Raw genomic sequence first — 15265 nt, forward strand, 5'->3', positions numbered from 1 at the left:
TTTAGGCAGCATTATTATGAAAGTCCGTGTGTTCCCTGCACTCTCTCACTTCCCCTCATCACCTCTTTTACAACAAAGGACGAACAGTCTGACAAAACTCAGATGTTGTCTATTCCTTCATTAAGAAAACTAACAAATGTCAAACCTTAAAGCCTTCAACTGTTACAGGATGCTGATTAACTAGAAAAAACTAAACTTGATTTTCCTTTTTAATTTTTTTTTTTAAATTTTAATATTGTTTGCAAAAATCTGTCAATCAGTGCAATCCTAAATGTTGACTCTATTTGCTGAATGAACAGTGTGATAGCAAAAAGGAATGTTGTGAAAGCTGCAGTTTTATGTTATATTGCATTTTTTTCCCAAAATTTTGTCTCAAATTTGGTTGTAGCTTATTATCTTAAACAAAATGCTGAAAAGTTTCCAGATATTTTTCACTCTTGTAAAGTGGATCACAAGCCCAATGCTTTATAACAGTGAAAACTGTTCATTTTTTGAAGTTCTAACCATTCTTTAAAGCTAGCTGAAACTTAAAATGGACTATTTAAAATGTATTTTACAGTTAATTTTAGTTCTTCCCTCTGGTCTTTTTTAGCTTCCTTCTGCATTAAATAGTCTGCTGTGGGAAAAATTCATGTCTGTTTCCCACATCTGTGTTCACAGATGGAGCTACTAGAAAGACTCTTGCCAGAACTGAACAAGTAAATGCCTGGCCAAAATAACAGATTAACTGCTCATTCCTGCACTAAGGGAAAGTGTCTTCAGTGAGTTCAGTCTTTGCCAAATTAGTAGATTAACAGGATGTTCCTGAGAAACAACACTGATGTAACGGCTAACAAAGTTTTGTAATTGTCACTGTTGACTGACAGTACATATTTTGAATATCAAGGGAATTGAGAATATTAATATCTCTGTTGTGTCAGACAGAATAATTCCTATGATAAAAATCCATCAAAACATTCAGCATTTCCATTTTCTGAAATTAATTATAAATACATTTTTTAAATCCATAGTTTTAACAAGAAATGCTTTCCAATTAAATAGTACAGTAGGAAAAAAAATACCATTTTAAAATACATTAAAAAAGAAAAATAGAAAGAATAAATCAACAGAACACAAAAATCACTTGTTACTCTATTTTTTAAGTCCTTAGGGATCCCTGTAAAACATGTGAGAAGGGGCCACAGAGCAATATGATCCAGAAAAAACAGTATTATATGAAAGAAGCTACTTAAGATCATAATGAAACTCTGCAGTTGAGAATTATTCTTTCTGTCCTTCTGGGGGTTTATGTGGCTTCCTCTACCCGGACTCATTACCTAGATTCCTCTCCTGGAAATACACGTTCCCTTTTAAGAACTGAATAGTGAACACTGACAGCAGTAGAAATGGAAATACGCGGTTATGATGTCTCCCTTTTTATTAAATAGCTTAACAGTTACAACACTCAGCAGGGTGTTTTCCACCTCTTTCTCTATGACTCCAGAACTACTCCTCCCACATACTTGTGACATATATTCTCCCCCTGAGAGAGTACTCTGAAGACTGGATTTGAGGATATTCAGAAGATTGTAACACTCTCCATTTGCTGAAGATGGCCTGTAATATGAGATTGGACATATGCACAGCCAACACAGCAAGCATACTAAAAGATTGAGTTTCATGTCTTGTACACTGGATTTTCCATGTTACAGGAACCAGTGTCTAGATAGATATTGTATTAAAAGTCACCTGCAGCAAATGTCAGACCAAACTGCTGAAACCAAACTTCCAAATATCCTGATAAAGTGCTGTGACTGATGCATGAAGGGAGAACTCACCATTTCTTCTCCTTCTTCCCCTCTATCCCTTGGTAATAACACTTAATTCTGTTCCACCTTGAATCTTAGTTCCACAGGAAAGCACTAAGAATGCCTTCATATTAGTCATCTGGTCAAACAGACTAAAAAAAATATAGCAATCAGGTTTAAGTTCACTTGGGTGCCAGGCTCACCAGGCTGGAGCAGACTGTCGCATTGCTGGGTGCATGGATATACAGGCTCAGAATTATAGGCACCCAGGGAAACTTAATGGCAAGTACTGAAAAGGCATTGGAGTTTAGCTACTTCTGTGATTAACATCAGCAGAATAGGAATAATCAGGACTGCAATTATCAATTTAGGAAGCATAATTCTATTGAAATGCCACTTAACTTCAGTTTTTGCTTCTGCACCTTCCTATCAAACAGCGCCCAGTAAAACCATCAGATTAAACACTTGGGTAGGTTTCCTGATTAACTCCGATAAGTTGGAAGACAAATGTTTTCACATTATTAACATGTAAACCAGACATATTTAAACCAATGTTCTTCAGCAATTTTCTGGGGGGAAGATAATTATTTTAAAATTTAAAATCCAAAAATTAAGTTATACAACAGCTGATTTGTTTGCTATGCATCATATCTCAGACAAAGTCTGCATGATTCACAGGAGAGAAAAGTTTTACATGGTTTTTACAGTACCCAATTATCTTCCATCTTCTATGTCATTTTTTTATGCATTTTAATCCTAATAACTTCACCATTGATACTTCTGATCACAGAATAATCATTCTACTGTTAAAAAAACATCATATACTTGTGGCTTAGTATATAATGTTACTTAATATTAAACCCCCATAACCTCATGGGGAATCTTTTTGCTTTTCCAGGATCTTCATAGTAATAATTCTTTAAAATTAATTACCTGGTTATTTACAGAACAGATTCTCTTATCGTATGTTAACACTTGACAATTCTAATTAACTTTTTTAATTTAAAAAAAAATTACTCAGGATTCTTTTATGTTTGTGACACTTTTAATAGGGTAATTCCATCATTTCTCCCCAACCTAAGGTACATCATCAGAAATCATTTTATAAAATGCGAACATCTTCAATGAAATACAATCTGGACAGACTGTTCTACCACATGACTCAAAATTTAAAATATTATTGCACTTTGCCTTAATGCATTACTGCAATTCAGTAACAATACTTTAGTTAAACTTTAATAAGAACTTATGAATTTGCACTTAATAAAGTTTCTTTCCACAAGAGAGAATATTCCACATAGTTTAGGAATCTAAGAATAGCTGAAACTGAACTCCAGCATTATCAGCACTATTTTTTGAATGATTGGTACTGCTTAAAAAGTAGAATTTACAGTATTTCCACACTTCTCAAATTGATTAGTAGTAGCAATTAACTCATCTGCAATCCACTAAGAGACTGAATTGTCATAAAGCAATTGCACCATAAATACCTGGCCAAATGGTGGTCTTTTCATTGATAATAATCCTAGAATCAGACATTTAGGTTGGAAAAGACCTTTAAGATCATCAAGTACAACAGTTAAACCAACACTGCCAAGTCCACCACTAAACCATGTCCTTAAACACCACATCTACACATCTGAACACCTCCAGGGATGGCGACTCCAACACCACCCTGGGCAGCCTCTTCCAATGGCTGACATTGAAACAGTGTCCAATCCTTCTGACACTGGTCAGAAAAAAAAGCCAAAGAGAGTGTCTGCCCCCTGATAAGCGAGAGGGGAGAGCTGGTGACAACAGAGATGGAGAAGGCTGAGGTACTTCAGCGAGTTCTTTGCCTCAGTCTTCACTGGCTGTCAGGCTTCCCATTTCTTTCAAGTCCTTGATCCTCTGCATGGGAGCTGGGGGAGAGAGGTCACTCGCACTGTAAGCAAAAAGCAGGTTCAAGACCACTTGATGAAACTGGAAAGTCACAAGTCTAAGGGGCCTGATGACATGCATCCCAGGATCATAAGGAAACTAGCTGATGTTGCCAGGCCACTCTCCATTATTCAAAAAGTCATGGCCATCACGTGGTTACTGGAAGGAGGGAAACCACTCCTGAGAGAAAGGAAGATCCAGGGAACTACAGACCCGTGAGCTTCAGCTCTGTGTTTGCCCTCCAGCAGATTGACACTCCTGTCCAACTTGGTGTCATCTGCAAACTGACTGAGGGTGCACTCAAACCCCTTGTCCAGACCATCGATAAAGATATCAAACAAAATAGAATAAAACAAAACGGATAGAATTATTACAAAAACAACTAAAAATAGATGGTCAGATAATCTATCCTCTGGATGATAAATATAAAGGGCATTTCATTAGAAAAATCTGTAAATCTTAGAAAAAATGTATGTTCTGTTCGAAGTTTTGCAATTACTAATAGTAATGAGGTGAAATTAGGACAGAAAAAGAGTCAGACCTTGGGTTTAGTGTACTCAAACTAATTCTTGATATCATTCTTATGGTGAATAATGGAAAACTGAAATATATAAAATTGTTTTAATAGATTTCCAATAAATATACTGCAGGGAATATCATTCTAAGGAATCCTAATTTTGTTATTCTTTTGTTATGTAAATATATTTTGTACTAAACTTGTATCACATTCTTATCTGTGTTTCAATTACTAAATCATTTGAACTAATGATAACATCAGGTACTTGCAGAAAGGCCAGTTTATTTAAAATTAACAGCTAAATATTATTTGGCCTTTAAAAAATGTTTTCTAAATAGCAGACAATCCCTTACATGCAAAGTGTTGGGGTCCCTCCCCTGCCGTGTAGCCCTGGGAGAGGGGCCCTGAGGGCACAGACACGGGGTTTCCCTGCCCCTGCTCAGCCTCGTTCCCATTGGTTGGTTTGTGTTCCCTGCGCGGGCAGAAGGACCCTTGGTCCCGTGACTGGAGCAGTTCCTCGGCAGAGCTCCGGCCATGCAGCTGGAGAAATAAACATCTCTGAAACACCTATCAAGAATCTGTCTGTCCATATATATATTTCCTTTCCATGGGACTCCTGGTTTGATATATGCGTGTTGCAGTATCCCCACTGCAACAAATGGTGGGGAATGCGGGCAGAACGATCCCCGATCCCTAAGCGACTGATTTGTGTGAGTAAACCCTGGAAACTTTGGATTCCTCTTCTTGGTTTTGCTTTGCTATTCCGTATCTAAACTATGGAGGAACGGTGGGAAGACTCTTGGCTCTCAGAGCCGCATATGGACATTTATCTTAAACTTAAAATGATTCTTGAACAACGATTTGTAAATTTTAGCTTGATTCAAGCTCAAAAAGAACTGAAACACTTCCTGGCATGGTTGTTTAAGAACTTTTTCTATGTTTCTTGGGATATAATTCTTACCAAGGGCTTTTGGAAAACCGTTTGGACACAGTTAATACTGGAGTCAAAATATATGCCGATGGAAGAATATTTTCGTGAATATTATTTAGTTACCGAGACTGTTGAGCAATGTCAGCTGTGTCCTGGCGAAGGGAAGCCTGGCGCAGGGACCGTGCGGCCCAGGCCACGTGCACTGAGCGCTCTGCGAGCAGCAGTGAGGCAGTTCCCGCGCGCGGGCGGAGCCACGCGAGCCGCAGTGTCGGTGGCGGAGCGAGGCGCGGCGGGACCTGGCGGTGCCCGAATGGCCCCGTGCAGCGCGTGGTGGAGCGAGCCCCGTGAACGCCCGACCGAGAGAGGCGGCACGCGGGCGGCGGCTGGCGGCGATGGTGGTGGAACGGAGCCGCGCCCAGCCGAGACGCGCGCTGGAGCCGGGCGCGGGGGGGTCGTCGCTCAGGGGCCCGGCCGAGACGTGGGTGCAGCGCCCGGCAGCGGCAGCGAAGCTGCGACCAGAGGAGGCGACGCACGGAGAACTGAGCGGCGCGGCCCGGCCCGGCCCACGCAGCCCCGAACGCGACCCCGGGAAGAGCGCGCAGGCACCAGCAGCTCCGACAATTCCAACACGGGAGCGACCGAAGGAGAGAGCAAAGACGCAGCGAGACAGAAAACAGCAGCCACTCGGAAAAAGGAAAAAATCACTGTACCTAAGACCTTAGGGATAGTAAAATGGTATAATGTTAAGCAAAATTATGGTTTTATAACAAGGTGTGACAACCAGCAAGACATATTCGTGCATAGAACTGCTGTTAAAAAGAATAACCCTGAAAAATGCATCCCAAGCTTGGGAGATGGAGAGGTGGTAGAATTCAAAATTATACGAGGTAGAAAAGGGTTACAAGCATCGCAGGTCACTGGGCCTGACGGTGTTCCTGTAAAAGGCAGTATATATGCAAAAAATCGTAGTCATGTTAGACAGTATCTCCCTTGTAAACCCCCCCTACAGTCTCCCTTTCCTAATCCCACCTTTCCCTTTTATCCTATGTCCTATTACCCCCAGTGTATTCCTAATCCGCTTTTTCATCCATGGTTTCCCTCACAAAACCATGCTTTTGCCAGTTGTTTCCCCAAAAATCCCTTTCCAATGCCGAGTGGGGGATGAAAAGGGGGAGGGAAGAAGTTAAACCCTCTCCTGCCTCAGTTTCCCCACAAAGCATGCTCAGAGTTCTGTCTCCCTTCTGTCAGCCCTAAGATGTTCCAGAGAATCTGTTTGGACATTTAAAGACTCAGGAGAGTGGCTTGTTTTGTCTTGAAACGGTTCTTGTTATGTTTATCCAGTTGTTTTCATTCTCCTTTTATTAAAATAAAACGGGTGAGGTGTTGGGGTCCCTCCCCTGCCGTGTAGCCCTGGGAGAGGGGCCCTGAGGGCACAGACACGGGGTTTCCCTGTCCCTGCTCAGCCTCGTTCCCATTGGTTGGTTTGTGTTCCCTGCGCGGGCAGAAGGACCCTTGGTCCCGTGACTGGAGCAGTTCCTCGGCAGAGCTCCGGCCACGCGGCTGGAGAAATAAACATCTCTGAAACAGCTATCAAGAATCTGTCTGTCCGTATATATTTCCTTTCCGCGGGACTCCTGGTTTGATATATGCGTGTTGCAGGATCCCCACTGCAACAGCAAAGCATGGTTTTTAAGCATTAGATAACTTTTTTTTTTTAAATAAAATTGACTCAGATTTGAAAAAAATAAATCCAATGAACTTTAAGAGACATTCATTTCTCCTACATGATATTGACTTATTTAGACTAGAACTAGAGTTACATAAAATGATGAATTATAAGTAAGGCCTAATTACAGTGTTCTGCATATTTACAAGTGACTGTGGAATGAATAGAATCGCTGACTTATAACACTGTCTTGAAAATTTTACAAACTAAGTAATACAATTCTGAGTTTGTCTTCTTGAGACAGTTGTTAGTATTATTGCCACAAGCTAAGTGTTTGAGAAATATGGATTTTGAAGTTAATCAATGATGGTTAAGAATATTACATATCTATATATCTGGGTTCACACATTCTAGAAAAATGTCTGTGAATGAGAAAAATCTCATTCAATACTCAATGCTGGTTTGCAACATGTGGTTTAGGTAACACCCTATTCAGCCTGCCTTTGTAGTAATTTTCTTCACTATGTTAACTTTCTCTTCTGAGTTATCCATAATAGTCAATAAGCAAATTAAAGTCAAGATGTTATAGTACATCTTTTGTCATGATAACCTTGCTAGGAGACCATAAAAGTTTGTGCACAAGTTGCCCATGTATCTATTTTCCATTATGTTCTTACACACTTTTAATTTGAGAACACACAAAGGGAGCACAATAGTCCCTAAAATTTACGTGTGTCTGTACCATGTCTTTCAAATTTCTGATTCTAGCTCATCTTTTTCTTTTGTGATGTCCACTTCATCTCTTTCTGACTTCAGAACAGTAAACACATAACAGTGTACTTAAACTGTCACCTTTAGTAAATTTAGAAGCTCAGCGAGATTAGTTTTTGCTCAGATTTATCTGATTCTAATAATTATTTAGTCTCAGCAAAACACATGAATGGCATTCTCCAATGTATACAAACTGTAAACGCAAAAGACTTACACTTGAAGCACAGTTTTAGGATCACCCACTTCTCCTCCATCACCAATTGTCAGTGTGTCATAGCCAATCTCCAGATCAAATTCTTCAAAATTTATCTGAATAACCTACATATATAAATAAAATAAGTAAATAAAGTAAGTAAATATATTTTATAAATAAATAAATGTACTGGAGAGATGAGTCTGTAAATTAAGCTTTTCAGCAATGTAAATAAAACCAATCTTCCAATTAATAATTGCATGTAAGTTTAGTGTATTTCACAATAAATTAGTGTAATTAACCCCAAAGGTTTGGATCATGAAATACGAATTATAATAACTTTTAGGTATCATCACTCTGCTGACCTCCTCGAAGTGCCACAATTTCACTTATTTATGTAGTTGTTACATGTTTATTACAGTTCTGGGTAATTGCATTACATTTTGATTACTATATACTCAAAGGGCAGGATAACTAACTGGATTTTTTGCAATACCACTGTCTTCAAATACCAACTAAATAATTGTACCTCACTGAGTAAATTCCGTGAAGGTGAAGAATATGATTTACTCCTGACATCTATAATCTGACTCAAGGAGGACAAAGATGCATCAAAGGCAAAAGTAATTTTATTTCATGAAGTTGAGTAAAATACAACTATCAGAAGAATAGCCATTCTTAATATCCTGTAAATTAAATTGCTTTATGCATATTTCTGCTGAAGGATAAAAATTTCAGCTATATTTTAATAAAAGAATGCATTTTTTGATTTAGAACAAAAAGAGGAGGGAAGGGAAGGGAAGGTAAGGGAAGGGAAGGGAAGGGAAGGGAAGGGAAGGGAAGGGAAGGGAAGGGAAGGGAAGGGAAGGGAAGGGAAGGGAAGGGAAGGGAAGGGAAGGGAAGGGAAGGGAAGGGAAGGGAAGGGAAGGGGAGGGAAAGCACATTGTTTCCACCCATGAATTAATCATGGTAACTCTGTCTTTAGTTCCTCAAAATTTCATATAGATAAAAATGACAGAATACTTATACATAGTAATTTTAATACTGTAATAAATTGTCTTCTATTACAGTTATAATTGAGAGCTGAGAGCATTTGTGTTTAAAGATGTGGATGCCATTATGATGGATTATTATCATGTCCTTGAAAGCTCATATTACTTTGTTACACTGGGGTTCTGGGAATTGAAGAACAATATGTTTCTATGAGCAAAAGCCAGTACAGGCAAGTCGGAAAACTGACGTATGTTCCAAGGACTGCAATTTGTTCCAAAGGAAGGAGAAACACTTTCCTTTACAGGTGTAAATGATGGTATAAGTACACTGAGGAACAGCCAGTGTGGCACATTCACATATACAAATGAATGTGTGTACATGTATATATGTGTGTCATACCCCAGGGACTGTAGTCAAGTACAGAGAGTTAAGAGAGGGCAGATGGAAAGGACATGGAAAATTGTGTAGGCAAGCAGCTGATTTGCTCTAATTGAGTAAAGAGGAGAAAACCACACATAAATCTTCTTAATCTTCTTAGTTTAAAAAAATATTCTGTACATTTTGTGCTGTTCTAGCCACAAAATTTGTAAGACTAGACATAAGAATTTAAACTGAAATCCATAACTAAATTTAAGGGTGACACATATTCAGTACTTGAAAAACCAACCAACAAAAAACAAAAAACCCCCAAACCAACCAAACAAAAAAGCCATCATTTTTGGTCCACTTTTAAATTCTGTGCAATTAGATGTGCAGTTACATCAGAACAGAACAGACTCCACAATAAAACATGGGCAAATAATGTAAGTTGAATTCAACTTGAAAGTATATTTCACTTATTAACAGTGAAATATATTTTGAAATAACATTGTAGCAAAACCATCAATACTATACTCATAATAAGAAGAAAACCGAGATAGCGAAAGAATTGTATAACTAATTCATGATCAGAAATCTTAATCCTGTTTTCCATTAAACACACGAAGAAATCTAATCTCATTATCAGATTTTTTTTTTGGTAAGTGCAACAGTGATATTTTTTTAAATTAATATCCTAGATATTTTATATTAGTTGAGTGCCACTAAATTGATACAAGCCATCTTTCTTTTTGCAATTCAAGTATTTGTCTATATAAGTTGTGTTAGAAAGGTAAAACAAGTTTTCTTTAGCACACTCAACATTATCCCATGCGATGTGTATTTCATCAGAGAAGACCGAGGTTAAGGAAAATATAAGTTTTAAGATATGTTTTTTTAAATCAGGAATGACAAAAAATGGTTTTCTTTATTTCACTGCAGAAATGTAAGATTTTTGTCATTCTTTTTTAACAATGCTCACAAATAAAAAGTAAGAGAACTTCCTGAAAAACATCTGTCTCATTAAGGAATACTGTGGAACAAGAAAAAATAAGCAAATTTAATTTTCTTGTTCAAATAATAGGCTTCAGCTTCAATCTTTCCACTAGTCTCTAGGGAATCCCCAAATTATTGATGATTCTGTTGTAATCTGGCTGCTCTGATAAAATCTCTCACTTTTCTACACTCTGAAATTCTTTTCTGAGATAAAGTGAGCTTTTTTTTTGACTTTTAATCAAAAGAGATGTACATTAAAAAAAAAAAGTTTCTAACTTGTTTCTTCTCCATTAGTAGTTTTCAGAAAAGGATGTTTAATTACAAGATTTTTGTCTCTCTCTCTTTGTAAGTCACCTAAAACTGTGATAATGAGATAGGTAAGACACTGAAAATGGTAGTTCTATAAAGCCACATGAGCATAGATTAGTCTACATTTGTCTTGTATCAGATTCTGGGAAACAGTCACAGTTATAAGACAATAAGGAGCAGTGATGTCATTAATAACTTCAAAAATTTAAGACTATATAAAAAAATAAAATATAGCAACTGGCTATAAGAAATTTGAAATATTTACATTTGATAATCTTATTCTTGTGGGTGTATTACCAGGATTTCTTCTTAGAAGTTTTTGATTCAACAGAAAATTAGAAAATGCTTCATCTTTGCGCAAAATTGACACTAGTAAATCAAAATAAGAAACAGCAATCACCAAATAGAAGCATATTTTCTGTATAGTAAAAAGTAAAATATTATTCCTTGAGGCAGGAAATCATTTTGTTTACCATGCATACCCCTGCTGGAAGAGGGTTAAAACCAGTTGCTAATGGCTACTCGACTCTATAGTATCAAAGAAGTATTTCATAACTCCAGGTCATTAAAAGGTAAACAAGCTGTATGTACCAGTTAATACACAACCCATTTCAAATTTAGGCTTAACATAACCTAACATGATTTACAGCACTAACTTTGGAAGTGGTAAATTAAACTTGCCATTTATTTAACAAATATGCTTGTCAGCTGATATTGAAGACATTTAATTTTAAGGGAATTTTCAAAAATAGAGCAAAGTAACATAGAAACAGCAGAGCTGTCAATATTCAACATGCAAGAGACAAGAAACTAATTTACTAAATATGTAGTGTACAAGGATTTATATGTTTCTACTGTAAAAATAAACCTTGTATACTTTATGGAAATTCATCTTTGACATGCAAAGTACACACACAATTTACAATACAAAACGTACTTGAAGTCCTTCTAAATATGCCAACAAGCAAGAAAATAAGTAGTCTTAGGGCTATGTTTTCAGAGTCCTTGTTTTACAACATCAGCTTCAGTTTGATCACACTCAAAGTCAGTCAGACTTGCAGTGCTTATTAAATTTTAGAATACTGAAAATGTGTTTTGCTGATATCAGCATTTAAAGTTGATGATGCTGGAACCTTTTAAAATAAAAACTGAAATTTAGGTGAGTAAATAACTTAAAACTTTTTAATAAACTTTCCAAAAATTCTGCTTTTACCAGTTATCTAACAGTGTCTTTCTTCATTTTTCTGAAAAATCTATAAATGGAAAACCAAAGTTGGATGGCATCCTTGAATCAGTTTAACATTAGAGTAAAACCTGAGGGTAATTCTACTTTTTAGTTTGTTGCTCATAAGAATAAACACTTCAGAGAAAGCTGTGATGATTTATTACTATATTCTACATATTTTTAAATCAGACTAGCATTACTAAAGTGTGCTATTGATCTGGTTAGTAGATGCATAGTAATCAGAATCACAGGGGCAAGTAGTTTTCTTGATCTATATATTCCAGTAAAGTCTTTTTTTCCAGTTTCCCAGAGCAAGATTAAAGCATTAATAAAAATGAAATAAGATCCATGGGTTTTATTGATGCATATAAAGAGTGATCATGCTATAATATATTTATGTATTTATTGCATTTATCCACTGACCCACAATCTCATTCAAAGCTGAATAGAAAAAATGAGGGATCAGAAAACATTTTCAAATGACAAGGGAACATCAGGGAACAACACTACGAACAAAAATATTTCACCAGTGATGTGTCTGAGCTACATGATTCTGGATAAAAGGATTATAGTATAATAAGTGGGTTCTGGAAGGCACAAGAAGCAAATTTCAAAGATTCCATCTCAGGCACTTTGCCACCATTCTTGATCTATTATTTTACACATAGTGAGTTGACTAATGATACCAGATATGTATCTCTATGACTTCAGAATTGAGAAGAATATCTTAAAATTAGTCAATATAATAATTACAATAATTTTCTTTTTTAGAAAAAGATATTCAGTAGTCCATAAAAGTTTTGTGCCTTTATAGTAGCATTTGTGATAAATCCAGCAGGTATTTATACATCAGCTACAATTGTTCTGATACAAGCTAATAATATCTTGAATTTTGTTTCAGAGGATATTATTAACTATGTCCCTATGCACTACTGCGAGGAAAAAGGAATCTTTTATTTTCTCTTCCTCCATATACACACTATATAAGAAACCAAAGTATTTGCAATAAAATATGCTGACCTGTGCACTCTTTATTCTCTACAAAAAAATACAAAAGTAGATAAACAGAAGGCAACAGTCTCTCTACCTCTGAGTCTGCTCTTGCTATTTATAAACCCAAAAGCAATTAACTTTTAATGTCTGACTTAAATTGAAGTTATAAAACCAGAAGAAAATAGTAATAAAAGGCAGTAACACTAATAATAATTATCCAGTCTTTACAGAAAAAAAAAAAAGTCCTATTTAAAAAATAACTTTCTGAAAATTATAATTATGTACTTTGGTCTCCAATTACTTTGTAAGAACTTTTTCAAAGGAATCATTGGGGCAGAGATCTAATTTCTAACAAATTTCAGTAGGTGTACCTTCTTTCTGTGCCTTGGAATATATCCTTTAGAACCCCCTCTTTGGGCAAAACTCCAGCTCAGAAGTAAAATGGAAAAAGATTTTATTGAATAGTTAATGACTACCTTGAGAACTTCCTACAGCTTTCCAGAGAGAACGTGCTCAAAAGGATGTGTTCCAGACAACAGGTTTTCCAGACAGTTGTTCAACATGTGTATCTAGTTCCTGATAAAATTAGCTCCCTCAAGATTTTTCAAAGAAAGTAGTGTTCCAGGCAAAGTACTCAACTTTTAAAAATTTCAAAACATACAAAGCAGAATGGTGTGCAACAGAGGCAAGTATATGTTCTTCAGAACTGCTGAAGAGGAAGTGTAAAGATACCAAGTTGCATGTACTTCTATATGTGCATCCGTTATCCTGAATTTTCCAATGCAAATGTAACTCTAACAAAATTTTCAGATGTATAGTAACATTTTCACTCCATAAAATGGGACATTCTACCTGTAAAATAATGATGAAGTTTCTAAAGGTGTTATGAATCTTTTCTCCTTACAAGAGTAGTTAAGTATAAGCTAAGATACAGCTTAAATGAGCTATATATTATATAATATTAAGAAATGAATATGAATTAAAACATCCTTCCATGAATTTAACATCTAAGAACTGTTGTGTAACATAAGAATAGTTTAATTGGTTCTTTTGTAGTTACATATTATATGAACAAAACATAATCCAAACTGAAACAGCCTAAATCGTAAGCACCTCTGTCCCTTCAAATTTAATTAAATCTTTGAGTGTCAGACTGCATGAAAAAGGTTGGAAGGGGGGGGAAAGAAGAAAGGTGGGGGGGAGAAAGACAGAAGAAAACCTGGAGGTTCACAGAACATTAGAGAAAAAAAAGCTGCAAGATAAATGCTCATTATTATTACACGTGATATATGCTCACCAGTTGAAAAGGATAGTCACTTTATTGTTGACTTCCTTTCTTGGAAATTCATCATATTTAAGTGTAGCCATCTACAGTGAAAACAGCTGTATTTGATGTAGGCTTCTTCAAAAACAGTGAAAAAACCTGTCAAGAGTGTAATCTATTTCATCAAAAGGTAGATAATTCACACTAGATCAAACAGGTAAGAAGTACCTATTTGTTATTTGTCTTGTCTATAAAGTGAGATTAGGCATTTATATATGGATATCTATGCTGAGGGCAACTGAAATGTACTTAAGTCACATAAATTTATTATATTATTATATTATATCATTTTGAATCCTTTAATTTGGAGCAGTTATAGTTAAAAACAAATGGATAGTCCTCCCTTGTCCTGAGAACAAATGCATGTTAAATTAACAGCATAGAGATTTTTTTATTTTTCTGTTATAGTTTTCTGTTTGTATATAAGTATGACTTATATTTTGTTGACTTGAATTCACTATAGGAGTTTCTGAGATTAATTATTCAGAGCAATACAGGATTCTACAATAATTTCAATATTTCCCCAAAGGGAAATGAATGAGTGCAAATAAATCATTAACCAAACACATTGTCTTTTACTGAAGTTTCTGTTTATCATGTTCCCAACAATAAAAATTGTTAGATAACTTTTATCTTGGGAGACAGAATATTAACCTCTAGGCAATTATTTCAGATTGGATTTTCCATTTTTTTCTCACATTAAATATCTTAATATTTGCAAATGCTGTCACATTCTACTTATAAAAATTACTAGCAGTTGTACTTAAAATTAAGTTACTTTCACTTATTTTTATTAAGCTACTAGAAAAAAAGATAAAACTTTTGATCTAGACATTGAAGGAAACAACTGGTTAGTAACTAAATTTAAGATGGTATACGAATAGCATTTGTACCTAGAAGATAGCAAGAGAAGAAATGTTAGAACTCGAAAATTCTTGGCACCTTTCTAGTTCCAGGACACTGGTTATTGGTCTACCATTTCTGCAGACATTATCTGGCAAAATCTCATGGTATGAATGATCCAAACATACTAGCAACAGCAAGAAATCCACCTCACTGAAAAAGATTCACAAGATGCCTATTTTCTCCATTTTTCACTGTTTACTCTAGCAAGAAAAAAGCTACCCAAAGACTGCTAATGATCTCTGGTTGCCTTTGTCACTGGTAGAAGTGAAACTAGGCAAGGAGAAGAAAACACATCCTGTTTGCATCTGAGTGTCCTCATATGCCCTCAGGATGGTTATTTGCTTTTTTGCTGAGAATATTTGACTACTTCCCAGAAA

At 36.0% G+C, this 15265-nt stretch overlaps 1 protein-coding gene across 6 annotated transcripts in view; it reads right to left on the bottom strand.

Annotated features, from left to right (window-relative positions):
* The window catches only part of CSMD3 (CUB and Sushi multiple domains 3), a 612506-nt gene that overhangs the window by 309316 nt on the left and 287925 nt on the right, over positions 1 to 15265 (bottom strand). For all 6 annotated transcript variants that reach the window (XM_048286482.1, XM_048286481.1, XM_048286480.1 and 3 more), the window contains one exon: positions 7807 to 7910. In XM_048286482.1, coding sequence (XP_048142439.1) covers positions 7807 to 7910 — 104 coding nt within the window. The remainder of the gene's footprint in view (positions 1 to 7806; positions 7911 to 15265) is intronic.

This window comes from Corvus hawaiiensis, chromosome 26 (assembly GCF_020740725.1).
Source record: "Corvus hawaiiensis isolate bCorHaw1 chromosome 26, bCorHaw1.pri.cur, whole genome shotgun sequence".
Taxonomy (NCBI): domain Eukaryota; kingdom Metazoa; phylum Chordata; class Aves; order Passeriformes; family Corvidae; genus Corvus; species Corvus hawaiiensis.